The sequence below is a fragment of the Prionailurus viverrinus genome, chromosome B4 (assembly GCF_022837055.1).
Source record: "Prionailurus viverrinus isolate Anna chromosome B4, UM_Priviv_1.0, whole genome shotgun sequence".
Taxonomy (NCBI): Eukaryota; Metazoa; Chordata; class Mammalia; order Carnivora; family Felidae; genus Prionailurus; species Prionailurus viverrinus.
In genome coordinates, this window is record NC_062567.1 from 55,572,168 (window position 1) to 55,593,996 (window position 21,829).

Below are 21,829 nucleotides of genomic sequence, written 5' to 3' on the forward strand. Positions count from 1 at the left end.
CGGAAGTGTCCGCGCAATCGCGCTGGGGTTCTTCCGGGCGGCGCCCCGCCCCCTTCTCTGACTGGCTGCCCCACATCAACACCGCCCTGTTCGAGGCTGACCGACCCTGGAGTCGAAGTGGTCGGAGGCCTTTATGGCTGTGGAATGCCGGAAAGTGCGTGAGTGCAGCCGCCGGGGCGTTTTATTCTGTTTTCCAGATCTTGGGGTCTGGAGGCCGTGAAGTATGCTCTGGGGCAGGGACTACCGGGTGTGGCAAAGGGTTTCTGAACGTCTTCCGACGTTGACAGTTTCTCTTCCTCACAGTTTCCCAGGAGTGTTTTGGGGCACTTCTTTCCGTAAGGGTTTCGAAAAGGAAGGGAGCCGTTGGCTACGCCACTGGGTCAAGTGATTGACACCCGGGTGGGCTGCCTGGGCCACCACAGCTTAGGCCCGACCGAGTGGCAGGGCTCAACTGGCAATTTAGAGAAGGACTAAACAAATTAGTTTCGAGAGGGTTGGTCATTTTAAAATTAATGACTTTCGGATTCCTCTCTCTGCACATGGTTCAGATTACTCTCTGTGCGAGTTATGTAGATGCCGATTTTCCTAAGAGCAGCTCTAACGACGAAGTGGAAATTATTTGAAGCAAATCCTGGGTAAAGTCTTATGGTTGAAGGTCGCTGAGGCCCAGGAAGACTCATTAAGTTACTGGCCCAAGGTCACCGGCTCTTTGTACTAGCCAGTAGCACAACCTTCAGAATTTCAGTCTCCTCCCCGCAAGAAGAAACACTACCAATTTAGACCCACGGGGAAACTAGAAGACATTAAGTGATTAAGATATTAGGCTCCCTCCAAATCCTCACCCAATTCTCTGATCTCAGGGCCCTGTTTTAGCATGACAAAACGTGAAATACTTTAAAATCGTTGACACCATTTCTTATCTCTGAATTGTAATTTTATAATGCTCTCTCTTTTCCAACTTCATTGATGAAATGTATTAGTAAATAAGTATTACTGAGCTAGTCTTATGGGTTGAGGTCTTATTATCCCCATTGTAACAGAAATCCGATTGTAAATTATGACATTTCCATCTCCAAGCCCTGGTAGCAAGATACAAAACACCTTAATATCGACCTCATACAGGGTTCTGAAGCCATTTAATATGAAAGTAAGCTTTTTAGTGTTTCAGACTACTGTTTATAAAACCTCAGTCAATTCAGTTAGGATTGATGGGCCAAGGAGGTGTTAACGTTCTTCCCAAATTACCTTAAAATGGTAGGCCTCTAAGGGAGAGGACTTGCTCAAGCCCTACACTCTAGGCCCCCTCCCTCCCAGGGAGGAGGAATTGCTATGGATGTGTGAGAACACACTAGACTGTGTTCTAGGGGTCACTGTGCTATAAAAGATTGTACCAGTGAGTTTGGTTCTTCTCTCGTACTTCTCTTGCAAGTTGCCTAAGTGTAAGGGCGATTTCCTGTTCCCTCTTCTTTGCCTTCAGACAGGTGTAACAATATCCACCCATTCTGAACATATACATAAATAGCTCTTTTCAGCTCACTTCTATACTCTGGCTTCTGGGTAGGGCTCAACCAAGCCAAATACCAGCCTTAGGGGGCAAAAATCTCTTGCCACCTACCTCTGTGATAACATATCCTTTGGTGCTGGCACTGGTTTTTTGTGTGAAGCTTTTTAGGCTTAGTTTAGGGACATGTGTGTCAACTGTCTGAGTCATATCTAACAGAACCCAATAAATAATAATATTGCACTGCCTTTCTTTGCCAGTTTTCCTTCAGCTTTTATTGGCATCTGAACTTCATGAGGAAAAGTAATTAACAACAGCTTTTGGCAACCAGTAAAATGACAGTTCTTAGATAACCCAGGAATGGAGTTGGTTAAATCTGAACTCCTCAGTCCACAGTTATTAGGAAAAAGCTATCAATGAGGATTGTACCTTCTTCTCCTTGCCCACCACATGCATTCTCAGAATGGTAGGGGAGTTCTCTCAGTCGCTAAGAGTTTGCTTCTTTACAAAGAGCAGTAACCTCCATGACTTCATGCAGGATTAAGGAGCAGTCCCCGGTCCCTGCTGCACTTCAGCTTCACCAATTGTGAACCCAGGGAGACCTCTTTCTCCCAATGGCTACTCAAATACTTAAAGGTCAACACAAAATAATAATGATTCCTATAAGGTACCATATCAAAGAATGGGACAATTTTACCCTAATCAAACCAGCTACATTTTTTGCTGCGCAAATCCTTTATTATGTATAATTTGTAAACTAAAAAGACACTTTAAGCCAGATCTCTACAAGTTTTTACAAATGACAAATTGTGAGTTAAATAAAGCTGTGCTCCTGGCCAGAAAATTAAACAGGCTACAATTTGCAATTTGAAATTATGTCTATGTAGATTTAGAATCGTTTTTAAAGCACGTGGTTCTGAAGAGCCATTCTTCAGTAAGATTAACCATACTGGAAATTGGCTCTCAGCAAAAAAAAAAAAATAAATAAAAAAAAATAAAGTTTTAAAATTGAAAGTCGGTATTAATATAGTAAATTAAATACATCCATCTGACTTCATTCCTTTCCAAAACTCCACTAAATCTTCAGTGAAGGGATATAAAAATAAATTGGAAAAATGAGAGAGAAGAGAGAAGATGACAACAGTAAGATTTCGGAAGCTGCAAACCAGATAAATGAATGTGACTCAACACACCAGAAAAGCCCGATTTATACTGCATAATTCTTAAAAGGCACTGGAACAGGGCCAATGGAATTGGAAATGAAGAATGAAGTAAATCAAAGAGATTAAGTGAAAGCTCTTTGAGAAACACCTCTGGAGGGACCATACCTCTTACTCCTACAGAAGCATGGAGATTGATTTCTGACAAAATAATACTATTCTGTACACTGGGGTGTCTTCAGGTATACTAAGTACGAGAACCACACTGGAAACAGAAATTAAGTAAATTTGGTGTCTATACTGCTGAGTGCAAGGTCCCCCTTCTTCCACTTCTCAAGATTAGATAGGCAAATCCTCAGCAAATTGGAAGTTTCTTCTCTGGGGAATCTGACCAGTCCAGGAGGAATGATCTAACACTTTGACTTCAGAGGTTCCCCAACAATGGCCCACTCGGATCCTAAGAGAAGCTCAGAGTCTATCAGTTGCAACCATGTATACAAATCTTCTAAAAAGCTTTTTTTGTCCTTTCACTTATAAAAATGGACAGAAAAGGATTACCAGACTTGGGAGGAAAGCTCAGAAGCAATTTGGAGAAAAACAGAAAATTCCAAGAAAGCTTAAAGAATTGTTCTGCTGCATTGTATGTTTGCTGTATGAATTAGCTCAAAAACTACTAGTGAAGAGGGGAATTACAGAAGTATTAAAATGGAAATAATGATGGGGCGCCTGGGTGGCTCAGTCGGTTGGGCATCCGACTTCGGCTCAGGTCATGATCTCACAGTCTGTGGGTTCGAGCCCCGCATCAGGCTCTGTGCTGACAACTCAGAGCCTGGAGCTGCTTCTGATTCTGTGTCTCCCTCTCTCTCTGCCCCTCCCCTGCTCATGCTCTGTCTCTCTCTGTCGCAAAAATAAATAAGAACATTAAAAAAAAAAATTAAAAAAAATAAAAAAAATAAAAAATAAAATGGAAATAATGTTTGTTCCTGTGTGGTTTTTTCCCCCTTAAGAAAGAGAATCCAGAGAACCAGATTTATGAACTTAAGCAAGAAATAAAAAGGTTTTCATTTAGCTGCCATACTTACTTTAAACTTTTTAAAAACTTAAATTTTGGGGGGCACTTGGGTGGCTCAGTCGGTTAAGCATCCAACTTTGGCTCAGGTCATGATCTCTCAGTTCGTGAGTTCAAGCCCTGCGTCAGGCTCTGTGCTGACAGTTCAGAGCCTGGAGTCTGTTTCAGATTCTGTGTCTCCCCCATCTCTTCCCTTCCCCCACTCGCACTCGGTCTCTCACACATAAATAAACATTAAAATAAAAAAATTTAAGTGCTTACACCCAGGGCTCCCACCCCAGAGAGGCATACCAGGTTTTAGGAAACTTGACTGCTGGCCAGTTGAACCACCTACCCTAATTAGCAGTCTTGTGGTTTAGATAGATCTCTATTTCCATGTCTACCTCACTATCTCCCAGCTCTACTCCTAACATTTTGCCAGCATATTTACACCAATTTTTAAAAAGTTTTACTGGTATAATTAACATACAGTAAGTTATACTTCTTTAAAATGTAAATATAGTTTGATAAATTTGACATTTCTATAAAACCATCACCACAATCATAATTAACATCTCCATCATCCCCGAGGATTTCCTCCTGCCTTTTGATCCCTCCTGTTCTCCAACCCCTTGCTCCCATTCTCAGGCTACTCTGTTATTTCTAAGCATTTTGAACAGTTCTGTGGTAGTCTCCAGCTATTCTACAAAATAAATGGCCTGTGATCTTCGCAAGTATGAAGTTCATAGAAGTCAAGGAAACCCTGAGGATCGGTTTCAGATTGAAGGCTAAAGAGACATGAAAACTAAATTCAGTGTGTAATGTTTGGACCTTTTTGCTATAAAATAGAGCATCTTTGGAATGAATGCCAAAATGTGGAGGGGGTGTGGATTTCAGTAGTAATGTAGCAGCATTAGTTTCCTGATTCTGATAGTTGTACTGTTCTGTAGGGAAATGTCCTTGTTCACAGGAAATATACTCTAAAGCTGTGCTGTCCAATATGGTTACAACTAAGCCACTGATAACCTATAAGCACTTGAATGTAGCTAACATGACACACTGAAATAATACTTCGGTATAAACAAAGTATGTTAAAATAATTTCACGTTTTTAAGTTTTTATTTGAGAGGGGGGCGGGGAGAGAATGAGTGGTGGAGGGGCAGACAGAAATGGAGACGGAGGATCCAAAGCAGGCTCTGTGCTGACAGCAGAGAGCCAGATGCAGGGCTCGAACCCAGGAACCATGAGATCATGACCTGAGGCAAAATCAGATGCTTAACTGAGCCACCCTGCTTGACTCCCACACTCAGCTTCTACTCTTTGGCCTCTCTTAGTATAGCACCCTTCTAGATATGATCAGGCCTCTTCCGTGTCCTCCAAACAAATCTGGCCTTGCCTTGAGAGCATTGTAGACAGTCTTCCTTTTGACAGGAAGGAAACTGAGGCTCAGAAAGGTTAAGTAATTTGTGTAATGTTATGCAGCTTGGATTCAAATCTCATTCATTTCACTCGTATAAATGGAGGTACACCTACATATCCCTCTTTGACAATTCATTTTCCCTCTCATTACCCTTTTTCCTTCGTAAGAAAATTCTCTTATTATGTCTCCCCCAAGAGAGGTTAGTTCTGTGAGAACACATATCTTATCTGACATTTCATGGCTACGTCAGTGCCTGGAACATAAAGTGCTCAAAAAGTTATTTATTGAATGAAAAACAAAGTTTCCATATTCCCAATATGTACAATTGTTTTTGATTCTAAAAGAGACTATAATGCAGTTATTTACAAAACTTTTTATTTTTCTTTAGGTATGTTATGTATAAAGGCAGATACTTTTCATAATAAATGAAAATGGCCAATTCTTTAAGAGGAGAAGTACTGAACCTTTATAAAAATGTAAGTACTTATGTTGCCATTTTTATACATATGTTATTGAGATACAGATTGTTTAGAAATATATAATCTTTCTTTTTTAAGCTGCTGTATCTTGGACGAGACTATCCAAAAGGAGCAGACTATTTTAAAAGGCGTCTGAAGAATGTTTTCCTTAAAAACAAAGATGTGAAGGACCCAGAGAAGATCAAAGAACTTATTGGACGGGGCGAATTTGTAATGAAAGAGCTAGAAGCCTTATACTTCCTTAGGAAATACAGAGCGATGAAACAACGCTATTATTCAGATATCAACAAAACTAACTGATCACAATTACTATAATTTGACTGAAATTCAGTGTCAGCTATCTATGTATACCAGATATGATAAAAAATAATTGTGTCTTAAAATGGCAAGATATACAGGTTTTGTAAAAAAAAAATACCTGTGCTGCCTTATTGAACTAAAATAGGTTTCAATTTCTATTCACAGAGCTTCATCAATAACACTTTATGCTTAATTTTACACAAAATTAGCAACATAGCCAACTACCAATTAAAATTTAATACATACCCAATTTGAATGAAAACATAGTACACTTGAAATAATTTTAACTTAGTAAGTTTTTGCCAATTATTCTTAGCCTCTTTCTCCATTTTACTGACAAGAAAATGCCACTTAATGCACATTTAACTAAGCAAAATAATTTCTTACACATTAATTCCCTTAACTTTTGAAGGAATACCAGCTTATTTTTGGCCCTATTTGGCACTTGACAGCACACATTCAAGGTTCGATACAAAACAATAGCACCTGGCAATGATTTAAGTGTAGTTATAGAAATAATATGTATGGAGTAAGATTATTTCTGATCTTGAAGTAGGCTGCCAGTGATTGGCACTACATACATACCTATTTAATATCTTCCATTAATTTTGCTGCTGGTTCTCTTTGGGTCTTAAAACAAGTCACCTGTTGTGTATCAAGTACCTTTACTGATAAAAAGTAATAAATAATGTTATTCTATTGTTTCATCATAAAGGTAGATCTGTTTTGCATCTACTTCTAAATGAATTAACATGATAATGGACCTAAATCTAGCACGGTTTTAAGTAAACACTTAAACCTTTACATAATGTTCACAACACCTTTCACAAATAAAGACTATACTTAACTGATAAGCTGCAAAAGATTCACTAATATTCACTAATATTACTGTTCTGTATCAACTGTGGGGCAAATGTTTCAAATTCCATCAAGAAGTACACACTGTCGTGGTCACCATAACTATTTTTATTACATTACAATAATTAGGAGCAGTACAGTTCATGACAAAAATATTACAAATTTCAGATCACTTCACAGCACATACTCCTATAAACATTTAAAAGTTAATTTTAATTAAAAGAGTGGTCATTTTTAAATTTAATGTTTGATATGACCAACATTCCTAGGTCAGCGCAACCAAATGATGGAAAACAACTGGATCACACTGCATATGTCCCACAAAAAAAAAGCACAATGTACAAAATGTGCATGTTTCAGTTTACACTATACAAAAATAGTTAAAATACATTCCAGGTAAACATGTTACATTAAGAAATAGTACTAGTAAGAAATTGGCACTCAAAGGAAAAATGCAAAAGTATTTTCAACATGAAAACACAAGACAGTGGAATTGGAAACTTTTGGATAAAACATTACATAACCCATTTAGCTCTATGGGGAGGGGGACCCTCTGTAATTGACATTTCTGCAAGTGAAAACTTTGTTTTTTCCTAAACTCATATAAATTGCCTATCATCATCCCAAACAGGCACTTAAAACTATTAAACGAAAACAATTACTAACCTAGTTATGACTGTTCTTCAAGAACTCATGTAAATGTATCTTTAGGAAGAAATAATTTTCATTTTCTGAAGGAATTTACATCTACCAGTTGTATGCTGTTCAATTTCTCAATGCAGATTTCATGCTACCCAATACTAACAGAAATTATTAAATATAAATTCAGTTTTAAAGTAACTGATTTTTTTTTAAAAACCGTTAATACAGAGTTACCAAGAAATTATTATTTTTTGACAATGGAAATGACAGTTTTTATTGCCTACCAGAAAAACTGAATGTGTATATATATCGTTTAGAAGAAAATGGTTAGAAGAAAAAAAAAATCACCAGAATACAAATGAGATGAACTTGTGCAAACTGCAACTGAACATGCCTCACAAAGTTTCTATATATTAGGACAAAATTGTGCAATGGTGGCAAAGATTTTGATAACCTAGAAGTTAGGTTCTAAATTCCTATGCAGTGTGACTCAGTTAAAATAGAGCCTAGAATTCCTAATTGGAAATATTCACTGAAATTATACTACATACTTCTGCTACATTCTTCCACAAACATGTTAATGTCTAAGACTATGTAATTTAGCAACTTTTTTCAACTTCAACAAGGATTTTTATCTTTAAGGCCGTAATAATTACATAAATTTATTTCTAGAATTATGGCTCCCCTTTTAAAATCCCTACAAAAACAAACCTTGTGTCAAACCGTTCAAAATTCACATAATAAAGGATAATTACCACTGCCTAAAAAAAGTTGCCCAGCTACATCAAAAAATTCAAGAGTCCTAAAAATCCCTCAGTTAAGCACTGCAATTCCTGAAATATGGCCATTTCTTTCTCTTGTGTAGAAACAAGAGGAAGTACTATAAAGTCTTAACACCCTATCTAGATAATGTTCCATAAACCTGTAATTTAGCACAGCATTTCAGAAACTGGACTGATTTTTACATAGAAATTTCTTTTTCTGTGAATTAGCTCAAGCATCTGTTTATTCATACCCAGATAAATAAAACTATTTTTAAATTCAATTATTTAATTTTAAGTCTATTTTAATTATTATACAAAGAGACCAACTAGAATAATACACACTTGGGAATTTTAATGTTATTATCTGACATATGATTTAATATGTACTATAAGTTGTCCCAAGAGAATCACATAATTATCCCAAATAAAAAACAATATATAGTCAAGTTTACTCCTTTAAAATAATGAAGTAAAGTGATTTATGTAAAGTAGCTTGATTAAACAACTTTACTGGAATCAGAGCAAAACAATTATTTTAGAACTGGAAGAAACCTTAGAGACCATATCCCTTCTTTGCAAAACTAAAATATGCATTATGTTATCTCTGGGTCATGTGCCAAATGCCTCACTAAGATATTACAGACCACTCTAAAATATCAGCACTACTTAAGGATAGGGATCATGTCCCTTTTTGGGGGATATTGTAATATCCCCAGTGCCTTGTGCAGTACCTGGCATCTAGTAGGCACTCAAATAGTTGTTGAATAAATGAATTCTGCTAAAAAGTAAGCCTTGTGAATTAAATTTTAAGGTATTTTTCATTGTAAGATTTTGCTTGTCAAAATAATGGAATGTATCACTGTTACCAGGGCTAGTCCTAATTTTAGATTATCTAAGGACATCTTTCAGTACTACCTTTATCAAATTCTTCCACTGGATAGGGTTCTGTCTATTCATAGCAGGTATGAAAATTCCTACTTAGTCACTAATGGACCGGGTAGCAAAGAGATGATGTTCAAAAGGATCAAAGTTAAATTGCTATATAGCTACCATCTAAAAATTAGCTATTAGGTCCATCTCACTATAGTATCTGTCAGATTATGTTAGGCCTGACTAATGTGACTTGATGGGAAGCCTTCACAGAGATATCCAAAGCAGCAATAAATCTTGAGGTTAGAGGAATCAAAAGTATTAAAAGGAAAGCATCAAGTCATGGGGCATGTAGAAGGGTAGGCAGGCAAAATGACACTAATGTGGGGGAGTACTGATACTGATACTGGAGAGCAGATACTCAAAAATAAACTTCACCTCTTGCACAACTTTGCCTAAGACTGGCACTGAAGATAACACAGGTAAAAAGTTACAGATTGTGCTGAGATTGACAAATAGGTATTCCTTATGTAAACTGAATGTAAATCACATAGCTGTAATGCTAGATATAGCCTCTGAGATGACTTCTTTTAACATAGAAGAAATGGATAGTAAGTGATTTGCCCAAAATTGAATTGTAAAAGACACGTAACTAGAATCTAAGTCACCTTCCTCCTAGCCCAGTGATATTTTCACCTCAATACACCATCTTACTTCAGATACTTAAAAATACATCTTAAACGCATTGAAAGAATCATGTTATTAGTTTATTTTTTAAGCATTATATATTCTTAAATATGGACCATACTTGTAAAGTGTTTATGAAATGTTACTTTAGCCAGTGTTGAGAACTAGCCAATACTAGAGATTTTGAAACTTTTTCACTTCATTGTTTAAAAAAAATTAAAGTCTTGCCACCCCCAACCCCAAAATCTCATTTAAAATAATGTTTTTTAAAAAGTTCTGTTGGTTTTTTTAAAAGTGATGTTCCTGATCTGTCAGAGGACCACCACATAGTGAGAATGTAACTTATCCAAACTCTGCTAGTCCCTACTTTTGACCACCCAATGCATGAGCACCCTGGGAGGCCACAGGGATGCAGTCCATACCATGAAACTCTTAATGAAGCTCAAACGTTCACACAAGGCCTGGCCTTGCAGTCTTGGTCTCTTTAACATCTACTAAAGCTAACTGGCCCAAATAATCTTTTATGTCACTACCAGAATTAAAACTATTTTCTAAGACTGAAGTTCAACAAAAGATTTAAAGTTATGCTAAGAAAGAGCAATCTGACACAGGGAGACTATATTTAATTCCTATGGGAATTTTTTTATACATGTTAAAATTTTTTCAATTATTACAAAAATTTAGTAGCATGTAAATATAGCCCCAAAATGGTTGCTATAATCCTCATCACATACTGGGTCTGCCTTAACAGGAAAAGCTATTCAGAGTATTATAGGAATTTATCTAATACAGAAAGTAAATGCCTTTTAATATTTTCCATTGCCTTGTATTTTTTTCCTTTTTTTCCCTTTTTATAGAAAAAATATAATATTTTGGGGAGCGTGACTATGACAAACAGCAGTGAAAAGATGGAGAAACCTTTATGAACAGTGTAACTTTACATTCATTAAGGGTGACTGAAACTATAGGACATTAATACCTACAAGATGTATCTACAAGAAGCCCATAAATTCATGTTCCCTCAATGTTTCAGTAAAACGAATCATGAAATCTCAACTGAAGTTATAATTAGTAATTAATCCATGTATGTGACTACATGAAACACAGAATAGGGATGATTCGAAAGTTTCATTAATTTGTTTCACACCAAAGTTCACAATTGGTAAGAAAAATCGGAAGTAATCAACTGCATGCACCAAAAACCCCAAGACAGAAATCTCAGGTATTCAGTTTCTTTTTCACAGGCATTGCTAGTTCAAAAACCAAAACTCAGGGAATACTGGCACTTAGAGGAAAAAAAGTTTCCACTGTCATTTAAAATAAGCATTCAAGATAAAAGCTAACAGTTTGGATGGAGCAGAAAATTAGGTAATGCTAAAACAAATGCTAATAATTTAGTGTAATGTACAAAAATTACCACTTTTACTTAAGTATGCCTTAAGAAAAAAGTACAAATTGTATTTACATAATTATACACTTTGTCTTTGACTTCTTTTTCTTCTTTTTACCATCTTTGCTCATCTTTTCTTTATGTTTTCGAATTTCTCGAACTAATGTATAGAAGGCATCGTCAACACCCTGAAATACATAACAAATATTAAAATGTGAATATATATGATGGATTGAGGTATAGAGATAACAGAAAGGATATACTACTACTGGAGACATTAATACTGAGAAAGAATAAGGACACTTTACATTTCTCTTTAGACAAAGACTTTTAGGATTTTTTTTTTTTAAGACTTTAAGGATCCTTAAATGTTTTCTTCATGAGTATTTCGTCAACATTATAAATAGGAACACTGATTTTCACAAAAGGCAAAGAAAAGCAGTGGTACAGAATCTTACATAAGCTGAACAAGTACCTTTTTCCCAGAACTTACTTTGCTACTTATTTTTTCATATTGACACACTTCTGTCACCAAATCCCAGTGCATTTCTGCATGTGTTTTTATGTGTGTGAAAATGCATTTACACTTAATTATCTCTGAGTTTCTACATGTTAGATATAAGACATGCAACTATGTACCACTTTCATAAATACTGACAGCAACAATATTTGAGCTCTGGGTTCAATACTTACTTAAATCCGTTAGATTTAAGTAATCCCCAAGAAATAAACAGTATTCAAATATACTTACAGTTTTGAAAATAATATATATTAAGGCATTAGTTTCAATTCATATACTTAACATATAAAAAAGAAATTTGAATTGACCCCAAAGATAAGACACAATACTTTGAAACATGTAATACCTCTGACTTGTAGAGAAATGAGCTCAATCACTTAAACGGTGGTATGGTTATCAATTTGGACGAAATTCTCTTTTATTTATTATTGTTTTACTTTCTGTTTAATTAATATATTACATATTCAAAAGTTTGCCATATAAAGCCAAATGCTGTATCTTCAAAGAAATTTCCATGTAGTCATTTTGGTAAATCTATTCCTGATCAAAGCAAGGTATATAAATAAATAATGGCTGAAAGTGATTTCAAGTAGAATAATTTTCAACCTAATAATTCATAAAGTGAAAAATGGCACTCTCAAAGTGGTAGATTTTAACCCTGCAATACTGAAATTATACAATTATAGAAATCAATTCCTGTTATGACCCCATTAAAAAACAAGCTAAATATAAAAGCAAAATTTAAAAATAAGAAAGTATGATTCTCTATGTACTTTAAAATCTGTGAGTAGTAATTCTTTTTAAAAAGCTGCTAACCTACTGATGCTTTCAGAGACACTAGAGGGAGTCCTAGGAACAAATACTCAGCAAATAAAGTTATATAAATCAAGACACTTTAAATATAATGAAAACTGAATTTTTATTCATTTTAACTACTTCTGTTGAATATTCATATAAACACATTCATGTAAGTTATTTATTTCTTGAAAATAAATTTAAACTTTAAAAATTTATCAGCAATATGATTTCTCCTTTACTACACTACAAAAATCTTCTACAATTAATATTTCAAAATAGTAAAATTAATTCAGGGCATTTTCATTTAAGTTACACTTAACTAATTTTCATAACAGATCTAAAAGAAAAATATATTTTTGAAGAAGTAAACACAGGGGCACCTGGGTGGCTTGGTCAGTTGGGTGTCCGACTCTCAATTTTGGCTCAGGTCATGATCTCACAGTTCGTGGGATTGAGCCCTGCATAGGGCTCTGTGCTGACAGTGTGGAGCCTGCTTGGGATTCTCTCTCTCCCTCTCTCTCTCTCTCTCTCTGCCCCTCCCACACATACACTTTCTCTCAAAATAAATAAATAAACTTAAAAAAAAAAAAAAGTAAACACAGAGCAGGAATGAGAGGCTTGGTGAAGGTTTAAATAAGTAGTTATAGGATGAAAACCAGAATTATTTGGCACCTAAATGGCTTAGTGTGTTGAGCTACCAACTCTTGATTTCAGCTCAAGAGTGGGACTGAGCCCCACGTTCAGCTCCATGCTGAGTATGGAGCCTGCTTTAGATTCTCTCTCCCTCTGCCCCTCTTCCCCACTCAAAAATGAAAATAAATAAACAAAATTAAAAAAAAAAAAAACCACCAGAATTATCACATGAACAGCAATGAAAAGTTCAGGGGAAAAAGTTTCCAATAAAACCCCTAAATTGCACTCAATAATGTTCCCCACTTTCTGAAATCATTCATTACTGGCACAACATATGCTTTTCCTTCACCCAAAGGAGAGGAAAAGTGATAAAATATAACTTATCAGCAATACAATCAAGGCTTAATATATGTAAATCTTTATGCTAACCTTCTTAACACACAAAATGCAAAAGCTTCCAACGATGTAATAAAGAACCATTATTTTATAATTCACCAACCCTTGACTAATTTATAATCATAAATGGTTATGAATGGTATGGAATCTTAAAAGAGGATCTAATCCAACTCCCCTACCCTTCACAAATTCCCTTTTATCACATATGCTTATGTAGCCTACTCCATTTCAACTACTTTTACAATGAAGAAAAATGTCAATGGTACTAAAACAGTGAAGCAGATAAAATGAAAAACTATGAGATGGATATAGAGAAGACACATTCTAAGTTAAAAACAATACTCAAGTATTTAGGGGACAATGAAAACAGAATGTGATAACATTACCATCTTCTAAGATTCTGACAAATAGTTTAGGTTAATATTGCACTCTTAATACTGAACTCTTATGTAACTTATTAAAATTGAATAATTGCAATGATTAAGGAAAGGTTACAATTAATCAAAATGGACACTGAATTCCTTTTTTCCATATGGGAACTAGTCATTTTTATACACACATATATAAAGACAAAAAATTATCCCAGTAATTTTGTTTAAACCCATCCATTTTAGGGGCACCTGGGTGGCTCAGTCGGTTAAGTGTCCGTCTTCGGCTCAGGTCCTGATCTTGCAGTCCATGAGTTCGAGCCCTGTGTCGGGCTCTGTGCTGATAGCTCAGAACCTGGAGCCTGCTTCTGATTCTGTGTCTCCCTCTCTCTCTGACCCTCCCACCATTCATGCTCTGTCTCTCTCTGTCTCAAAAATAAACCCATTCATTTTAGGACTGAGAAAAACAAATTTGTATATATTTATTACTGTCAAATTAATTTTGTAAAAATATTTTTATTTAAAATTTTAAGTATTACCAAGTACACTTTTAAATAAAATGATATCTACGCCCACTGAAAAAAGCAAGGATTCAATTCATCATGCCCACTAATTATTTGACATTTACACTACAGAGTCACAAATTAGAAATCTTGGAAAAGTATATGCCTCCATCTTTGTTTTAAATAAAAATTAAAGTGTAAAACTTACTTTATTCTAAATAGCTCTACTTTTAAAAAAAGTTTTCAAATTGCATTGCAATGTTAAATTTTGCCACAATTTCTAAATTAAGATATTGCTCTATACAATGATACTCAAAGAATATTAAGAGTTCATAAATCTCAATAAAAATTAATGCCAGTCGTGCTTTATTTCTTCTGAGTTTAGCAGATTAGTATACCATGTGTCTTTTGGGACTGAGTCTATTATTCAAATGTACATTTTATGCTTTTGGGAGATACACTATTTCAGAACTCAAATCAATATAATAAAAACTACTGAGTGAAATATTTTTTGATCAAGACCAAATTTAATATGGGCTGGGTTAGAAAGGAAACTGAGAAATTCCACTCAGTAAATCCAAATGGGCAGCTACTGTATACGTAAATATGTATATACATAACTTAACATTGTTAAATTATGGTCCTGCAAAGATTAAAAATACATGATTCTGGCTAAGATTCTACTGTTTGGGAATCAAACATAAAAGAGGTTATTTCAATTTAACATGCAAGCGTGTAACAGTTAAGAACAGTATATTGGATATTATGCCCATTTAAGGCTATAAATAAAGATTCTTGGATAGTAGAGAATCATGAAAAAAGTGTTAGCTAATTAATATGACTATGGATAAGGATACGGGCATTCCAAACAAGAGCAACAGCCAAGACTCAAGGAAAGGTAAGGAATAACATGGTATTTTTTTTTTACATAGGACAAAACAAACAAAAAACCCTTCAGGCAAGGAGTTTTTAGGAATAAGGCCGAAGGTTAGAGGGGTAGGAAGATGTTACAGACATATATGTATAAACTGCTATGAAGTTTGAGATTTTATTCCATACGTAACAGGAAGTCAGTGACTGGACTTAAAGAAAAGACAATGACATTTCTTTTAAGTGTATCTCTTTGAATACACCGTGAATAAAGGCAGGAAGAGGTAAACCAAATAAGTTATAACAGTCCCACCAAGAAATGATAGGGGCCTGAACTAATGATGTGATAAAAGTTGGAATGTAACATCAAAGGAAATTGTGGCTGCCTCCAAATGGGGGTGCAAAAGAGGAATATAAGAGTCATCCCAAGACTTTACCCAGGTTTCTTACTTGGGTAAAACAGTGATGGTGCTGCCACCAAGTTAGAGAACACAGGCAGAAGAAGTATTTGCTTGCAGAATGTCCAAAAGAAAGAATACACTATAAGAGTGGGCCCTTCCCCACCTTCTGGGCCACTCTACCTTACTACTCTTTACAGTTTCTTTTTTTTTCTTCCTCTCTAGACCCAATGACAAATGTAGTATACAGCTATCAAAACTACATCAATTATAATTAATACACATTAGATTAAAAATAAGTGTAGTAATGATGGAAACAAACTACCAATTTCTTATCTTTCAATGCTGCCAATCAGAACCCCACACGCTAGGTAGTTCTAAAGTGGTTGCTACTTTGTTACCTCTGAAAGACATCTGGTTTCTGCCAAAATTAATATGCCGAACTTACCAGATTACATTACAATGCATTTTTTAATTTTCACACAGCCAGGAGTCTTTTCTTCTTTGTTGATTTTTTTCAATCTGTACTGTCGGATCTCTCTCACCAATGTATAAAAAGCATCCTCCACTCTCTGCATTGTAAAACACAACTTCTTTAAAGTCTGTTTCATTGGTAATTGTAATTTACTGGGACAGCCTTGTGCAAGAAGTTTGAAACTATGACCTTTACTTGAGAATTTCTTTTTAAAACAGACATCAGATTATTTAAAAAAAAAGTGGGGATGCAGTTTTAAAATATGGGCTTGAATCCTGGTTTGTTCTTTAAAATCATTTTTGTTTTGTAATGGAATTGGAATTTTTTAAAACAATTTAAATTAGTTATTAGGGGAGATCAGGAAAAACCTAGGACCTATATTAGTATTTGTGTATCAACTAATATAATTGTTATAGTTTGCTAGTCATGGAATTAATCAAAGCTTAAACTGAAGTTAGATTTAAATTATTTAACTTAGGAAAAACAAGCATCCCTGCCTCTCTCACCCCTGCCCTATGTGAGGAAGGAGAAAAATGGTACAGAAGAGATATTTAAACACACACACACACACACACACACACACACACACACACACACCTCAAAATAAAGTTGGGTCAAGGGACTGGAATCTTGAGTTCTATCTTCAATTAAAACACTGTCCAGACTGGGGCGCCTGGGTGGCGCAGTCGGTTAAGCGTCCGACTTCAGCCAGGTCACGATCTCGCGGTCCGTGAGTTCGAGCCCCGCGTCAGGCTCTGGGCTGATGGCTCAGAGCCCGGAGCCTGTTTCCAATTCTGTGTCTCCCTCTCTCTCTGCCCCTCCCCCATTCATGCTCTGTCTCTCTCTGTCCCAAAAATAAATAAACGTTAAAAAAAATAATAATAAAAAAAATAAAAAAAAATAAAACACTGTCCAGACTATTTCTAGGGTCCACAAGTGGATCGGAGATTGGGACTTTTGTAGCTACATTATTTAAATAAAAATGCTACATGAGGGCCATATACCATTAATATGAAAACATCACAAATTGTTTAAAGTACACACACAGAATAGTAACAGTGCAGTTTGTTTCCTTATTAGAAAGAAGTCTTAAAAATAATTTTTAGAGCACTATCCAATTATATTGGCTTCATACCTTCCATTCTAATTTAAATACTCTACAGGGACAAAAGGGATTTCTGCTTAAGGCTACAGTGACAAAGCTATGACAACAAATCATGTATGGCCATATGGAGGCCAACAAAGTTTTTAATGTCTTTTCCAGTCCAGAAAAGTAAGCAGTAGCCAAAGGGGACAGAGTATTCAGTTAACTGTACTCCTAGTTTATCTAGAAAAACATACCACCAGAGTTGAAGCTTACATCTAAAAGATATACACAAATACTAATCTCCATGCAGTGCAAATTAACTTAAAAGATTAGTATTTGTGTTTATTATTCTAAAAGAAAATGAAGTATTTAGAAAGACTGGTATATTTTACTACACATTTAATTTTAAGCTTAATCTGTTTTTACTTTAAAAATTACTCACTAAGGGGGATTGGCCTATTTGAACTCTCTGGGATTGGTAACATCAGTCTTTCTATGAACCAAATGTGACAAAATGAACCCAGTACCTAGAAAGCTAATACATATCAAAAATATGATTTATAGTTTTAAGTTCAACCACACACAAAGAATTGGCCATTTAAATATTAACTGAAGTAAACCAACAACTAAGGCTTAATTTTTGCATGCAGAAGTTATCACACATTCATTGCCTATACTAGTTAAGGAAAAAAAAAGACACCTCAATTCTTTAGGGTATATTAATTTTTATAAATCACAAGAATATATATTAAGCACTGCTTCAGTAGAGTTCAATAATTTACCTTTAAAGTAAAACTTTAAAATTGATAAGATTAAGTTTTGTTAAGAAAGAGGCATTTAAATTTGCTGTTTATATATTAAAATGTACATCTCAAGTTATTTATCCCAGGCAGTGACATATTTCTATTCAGCTATCTAATACAAAAATCATTACAGCCCAAGAAAATTTGCATCTCTTTTTAAGTGGAATCAATTTACTCAACTAGCTAGCTAAGTCAACTACAAAATAAAAATCTCCAACTGTTTTTTGAAATTATTAAATATGTTGGTACTTTATAAATTAGATAGCCACTTGTGCCTGTCTACAAATTTTTAAAAATTTTATATTTATCATTCTCAAGAGGGTGTATTTTTACTTTTTAAGTCCTTAAAAATTATATATTAGAAATTCTCATTAAATAAGATAAATAACGTAAGGCATTAAAATGACTTGTAAAATATGTAAACTGTAAAGTATGAGCTGGCATTTAAGATATTTTCACAAATGATTCTCTTCCAGTTCAAAAATCAATGCAAGAAATTAAAATATAGACATATACACATAAAAATAAAACAAACCAGGTAAAAGCTCATATTTTTTAAGAATAAACTTTTACTTCTGTTTAAAAAAAGTTACAAAGTCAATAGAAAAGTAGTAAAAAAAAATGATGGGGAGGGTAAGGGACAGGGTTTTGGTCTCCTACTAATTTAACAGAAGCAAGTTTTGATTGTAACTTATTTCTAAAATCATTTTGAACGTGTCTTACTTTTCAAGTGTGCACATTCCCATCACCAGTACAGGATATATGATTTTTGTTTCCAGCAATGCAGAGAGAGAACTGGAGGCCAATAATTAAAAAGAAGAGATTTCTACCCACCACCAAGAATTCAGTATTAGGGCCTCAGTGGCTAAGATTATTAATAGTGAGAAATAGTTATTCCAGAGTGACTCTGTTCACTTTTTATTTTTACTAATATAAAAGTATATTAAATTTTAAAGAGTCAGTTATTTTCTCTGACTTAAATTACTTCTCATTTCTTAATATGCCTTAGAATCATACTGACATCAAGAGAACATTTTTTATCCTTGTGTGTACCTTAAACCACTGGCACTAGCAAAGAACACTGGTTTCATACCCCAAAATGTGTAGCTAATTTTTAAAGACAAAGTGTAGCTGAATCAGATGTCCAATATCCACTGTGGCTAGCTGCTATAAGCTCTTAACTGGCACCCAATGATTTATTCTTAAAAATATGGCTCATTGCCACACATACTTACTAAACTTTCAGAACTGAAAATATTTATGTAAAACAGAGTGTACAATATGTATAATTTTTTCTTAAATCAAGAGATTTGACAATAACTTCAGCTCAGCTATTATCTGAAAACACACCTGTGAGATTAAGGAAATAAGTGTATTCCACACCAGAAGTGGAACTGTCAACACACAGGATCACTCTATATCCTGGTGCCTATAATGCTTTCACTGAGCGATTTCATTTTACACAAGTTCCTGCTGAGTGGCTTATTATCAGCAAAAATTCTTGCAAACACTTTCAAGGAAATAACACTTCAAGTACTCTCAGTATAGACAGATGCAAGACTACTAGTTTTATTGGTGGACAGGCATGGGAGAAACTAGATGTATCCTAAAAAACAATTCTGTATTGCTTATTTTTCAAGAAACCTTGCTAAACTATAGTCCATTTCAGGTACTACTGAAATGCAGCAAAACCACTACACAGGAGGTTATGCATGGAGCACAGCAGGTGCTCAGTAACTGTTTTATTTTTAACTTGTAAAAAGTTAAAGTTCAAGATATTTATCTCACGTACACAAACTCAACTACAAACTATTAAAGAGAAATATGCCACATAAGGAGTTCCTTATTTGGTTTGCTTTAAAACAATTTGGTCAAAAGTTTTCTTTAATGGAGGTCTTCTCACAACTAATTTTAAGTATCTAGAAATTAACAACAAAAGCCAGAAATTAATCACTCAACATTTTTAAGTTTGTAAAACTAATTTTCCCGTTATACTCAAATTGAGATCTCCAGAAAGCAAAAAAGCTGAATCAGGAGTAGCAGATATGCTAAGAATTCTGCTTCTGTCATCCACTTTACTGAATACTCCCCAATTCTGATTTTAGCAGACTGGAAAACACACATCTGATTACTATGGTGTCAATGTTTTGGTTTCAACAGTCTTTGCCAACACTGCATCTACTGCCCAATGAGGCCAGAAAAATCTGGCAATTACTAAACTACCCAGATAAATGTGAACTAGGGGTAGCAGTATTTATATACTAGGAACATAGGGACCACATAAAGCATACTAGCAGAAAATAAAAATTACGCTGGCCTTTCAGATATAAACGAAAATATTATAAAAAAAATATATAGAATTCATTATATTCTAGCCTATATGATGGGCTTTTTAAATTACAAAGTAATTTATTTCATAAGATACACAGTCTGCAATCCTGTCTTAAAAAGTACTAGAGTAAAACTCCTATTTCCCTTTCACAGAATATGTAAGTTTTATTTTAAAATTACTAATGTTAGCCTGTAAATTTCAAGTCAAAAGTCTGACCTAACTTCTAGCATCTAATCAAACAATACAGTTCCCCAGAGAATCAGGGATCAGCACACTACAGCCCGCAAGCCAAATGCAGCCATAGCCTATTTCTTGTACTGGCCACAGCTAAGAATTATTTTTGCATTTTTAAAGGGTTATAAGAAAAAAAATTGCAACAGATACCACTTGTGGCCTCCAAAGCTTAAAATAACTTATCTAGTCCTTCTAAATGAATGTCTTATTCCTATTAACTTGACTTATAATTGTTTGGTGTTTGTGTTTTAGGTTCATGCTCAAGACTAAAACTTAGGGCATGAAACAAACAGCTGCTGATAAAATGCAACAAGAGTATACGTAATTATTTTGTTCAAACAGCAAATAAATAATAGCGGATGAGTAACAAAATACTCTGCAGAAAACAGGGATTCAAATTTTCACAGAAACTGGAAATATAAATTTTTAAAATTTTTATATATTTTATAACCTCCACAATTACTTGGAATAGCTCTTTAAAGTCTTTCAAAAGCATGCAAATATCAAATTAATTTCAGCAGAGGAAGATTAATAAATTTTTGAAAGGCAAATCAACAAGTCCATGAAATAAAAAGAAGTCAAAGATCAGAAACTAAAATATCTAAGTTATAGTTTAGCAACATAAATTATATAAAGATATGATGGGTTATAAATATACGAAAAGTTGAATGTTAGAGGAAATAAAGTACTACAAGTATGCCTTTGTATTACTCTGTATTTTAATTAGACAATCTCTATATAAATATCTACAAAGCGAATTTAAATTAATCCACTTCCATATCATATATACTACATTCACCTTCCCTACCTCCCCCCATAAGAAAACTTATAAAAAAAACCTACAAATCTACTTTAAAAGGAATCCAGGTAATTTTTGGATTAATTATGAATGCTGTGGTCTAGCAAAGCATTAACATCAAACACTAAGAACAAACTAGTATTTCTTAGGTAGTAACCATACATGACACACAGCTAAAAGGCTCTTATCATTGAGAAGCAGAGGGCAACATTGTTGAAATAACAAGACGACTCCCTTTTACCGTGTTCTGTGTTGTCGCCTACCCCAAGTGTGGTCCACATACCAAATATCAGCATCACCTGAGAGCCTGTTAGAAATGCAGGATCACAGGTCCCAACCTGAACCCACGGATTAGAATCTGGATTTGAGTAAGAAGCCCGGTCAATTCATATGCATTATTAAAGGATGAGTAGCCCTGCTCTATTTGCAAACCTTTATAACATTAGGCAATAATCTCAGATTTTTTTTTTTTTTGTAAAATGTGAACTAAAATA

The 21,829-nt window shown here is 34.6% G+C and overlaps 2 protein-coding genes across 5 annotated transcripts in view; one reads left to right on the forward strand and one right to left on the reverse strand.

Moving 5' to 3' along the window:
• The first annotated feature begins 30 nt into the window (after nt 1-30).
• On the forward strand, nt 31-6,622 carry ETFRF1 (electron transfer flavoprotein regulatory factor 1). Of its 3 annotated transcripts, none has more exons than XM_047866806.1 (3): nt 31-154; nt 5,518-5,605; nt 5,687-6,622. In XM_047866806.1, the coding sequence occupies exons 2-3, from the start codon at nt 5,555-5,557 to the stop codon at nt 5,906-5,908; spliced, it is 273 nt and encodes a 90-aa protein (XP_047722762.1). In that variant the 5' UTR covers nt 31-154; nt 5,518-5,554; the 3' UTR covers nt 5,909-6,622. The 3 variants fall into 3 exon arrangements, with proteins under 3 accessions (XP_047722762.1, XP_047722763.1, XP_047722764.1); XM_047866807.1 differs by having other exon boundaries at nt 48-158; XM_047866808.1 differs by having other exon boundaries at nt 84-221.
• A 231-nt stretch (nt 6,623-6,853) lies between these two features.
• KRAS (KRAS proto-oncogene, GTPase) overlaps nt 6,854-21,829 on the reverse strand; it is a 40,890-nt gene continuing 25,914 nt past the window's right edge. For both annotated transcript variants that reach the window (XM_047866805.1, XM_047866804.1), the window contains exon 5: nt 6,854-11,307. In XM_047866805.1, the coding sequence (XP_047722761.1) occupies nt 11,191-11,307 (117 nt within the window). In that variant the 3' untranslated portion in view covers nt 6,854-11,190. The remainder of the gene's footprint in view (nt 11,308-21,829) is intronic.

Coding starts and splice junctions, on each gene's coding strand:
- ETFRF1 (XM_047866806.1), top strand. CDS start 5,555: ATGAAAATGGCCAATTCTTTAAGAGGAGAAGTACTGAACCTTTATAAA. Junction 5,606..5,686: donor TACTGAACCTTTATAAAAAT/GTAAGTACTTAT, acceptor TTCTTTTTTAAG/CTGCTGTATCTTGGACGAGA.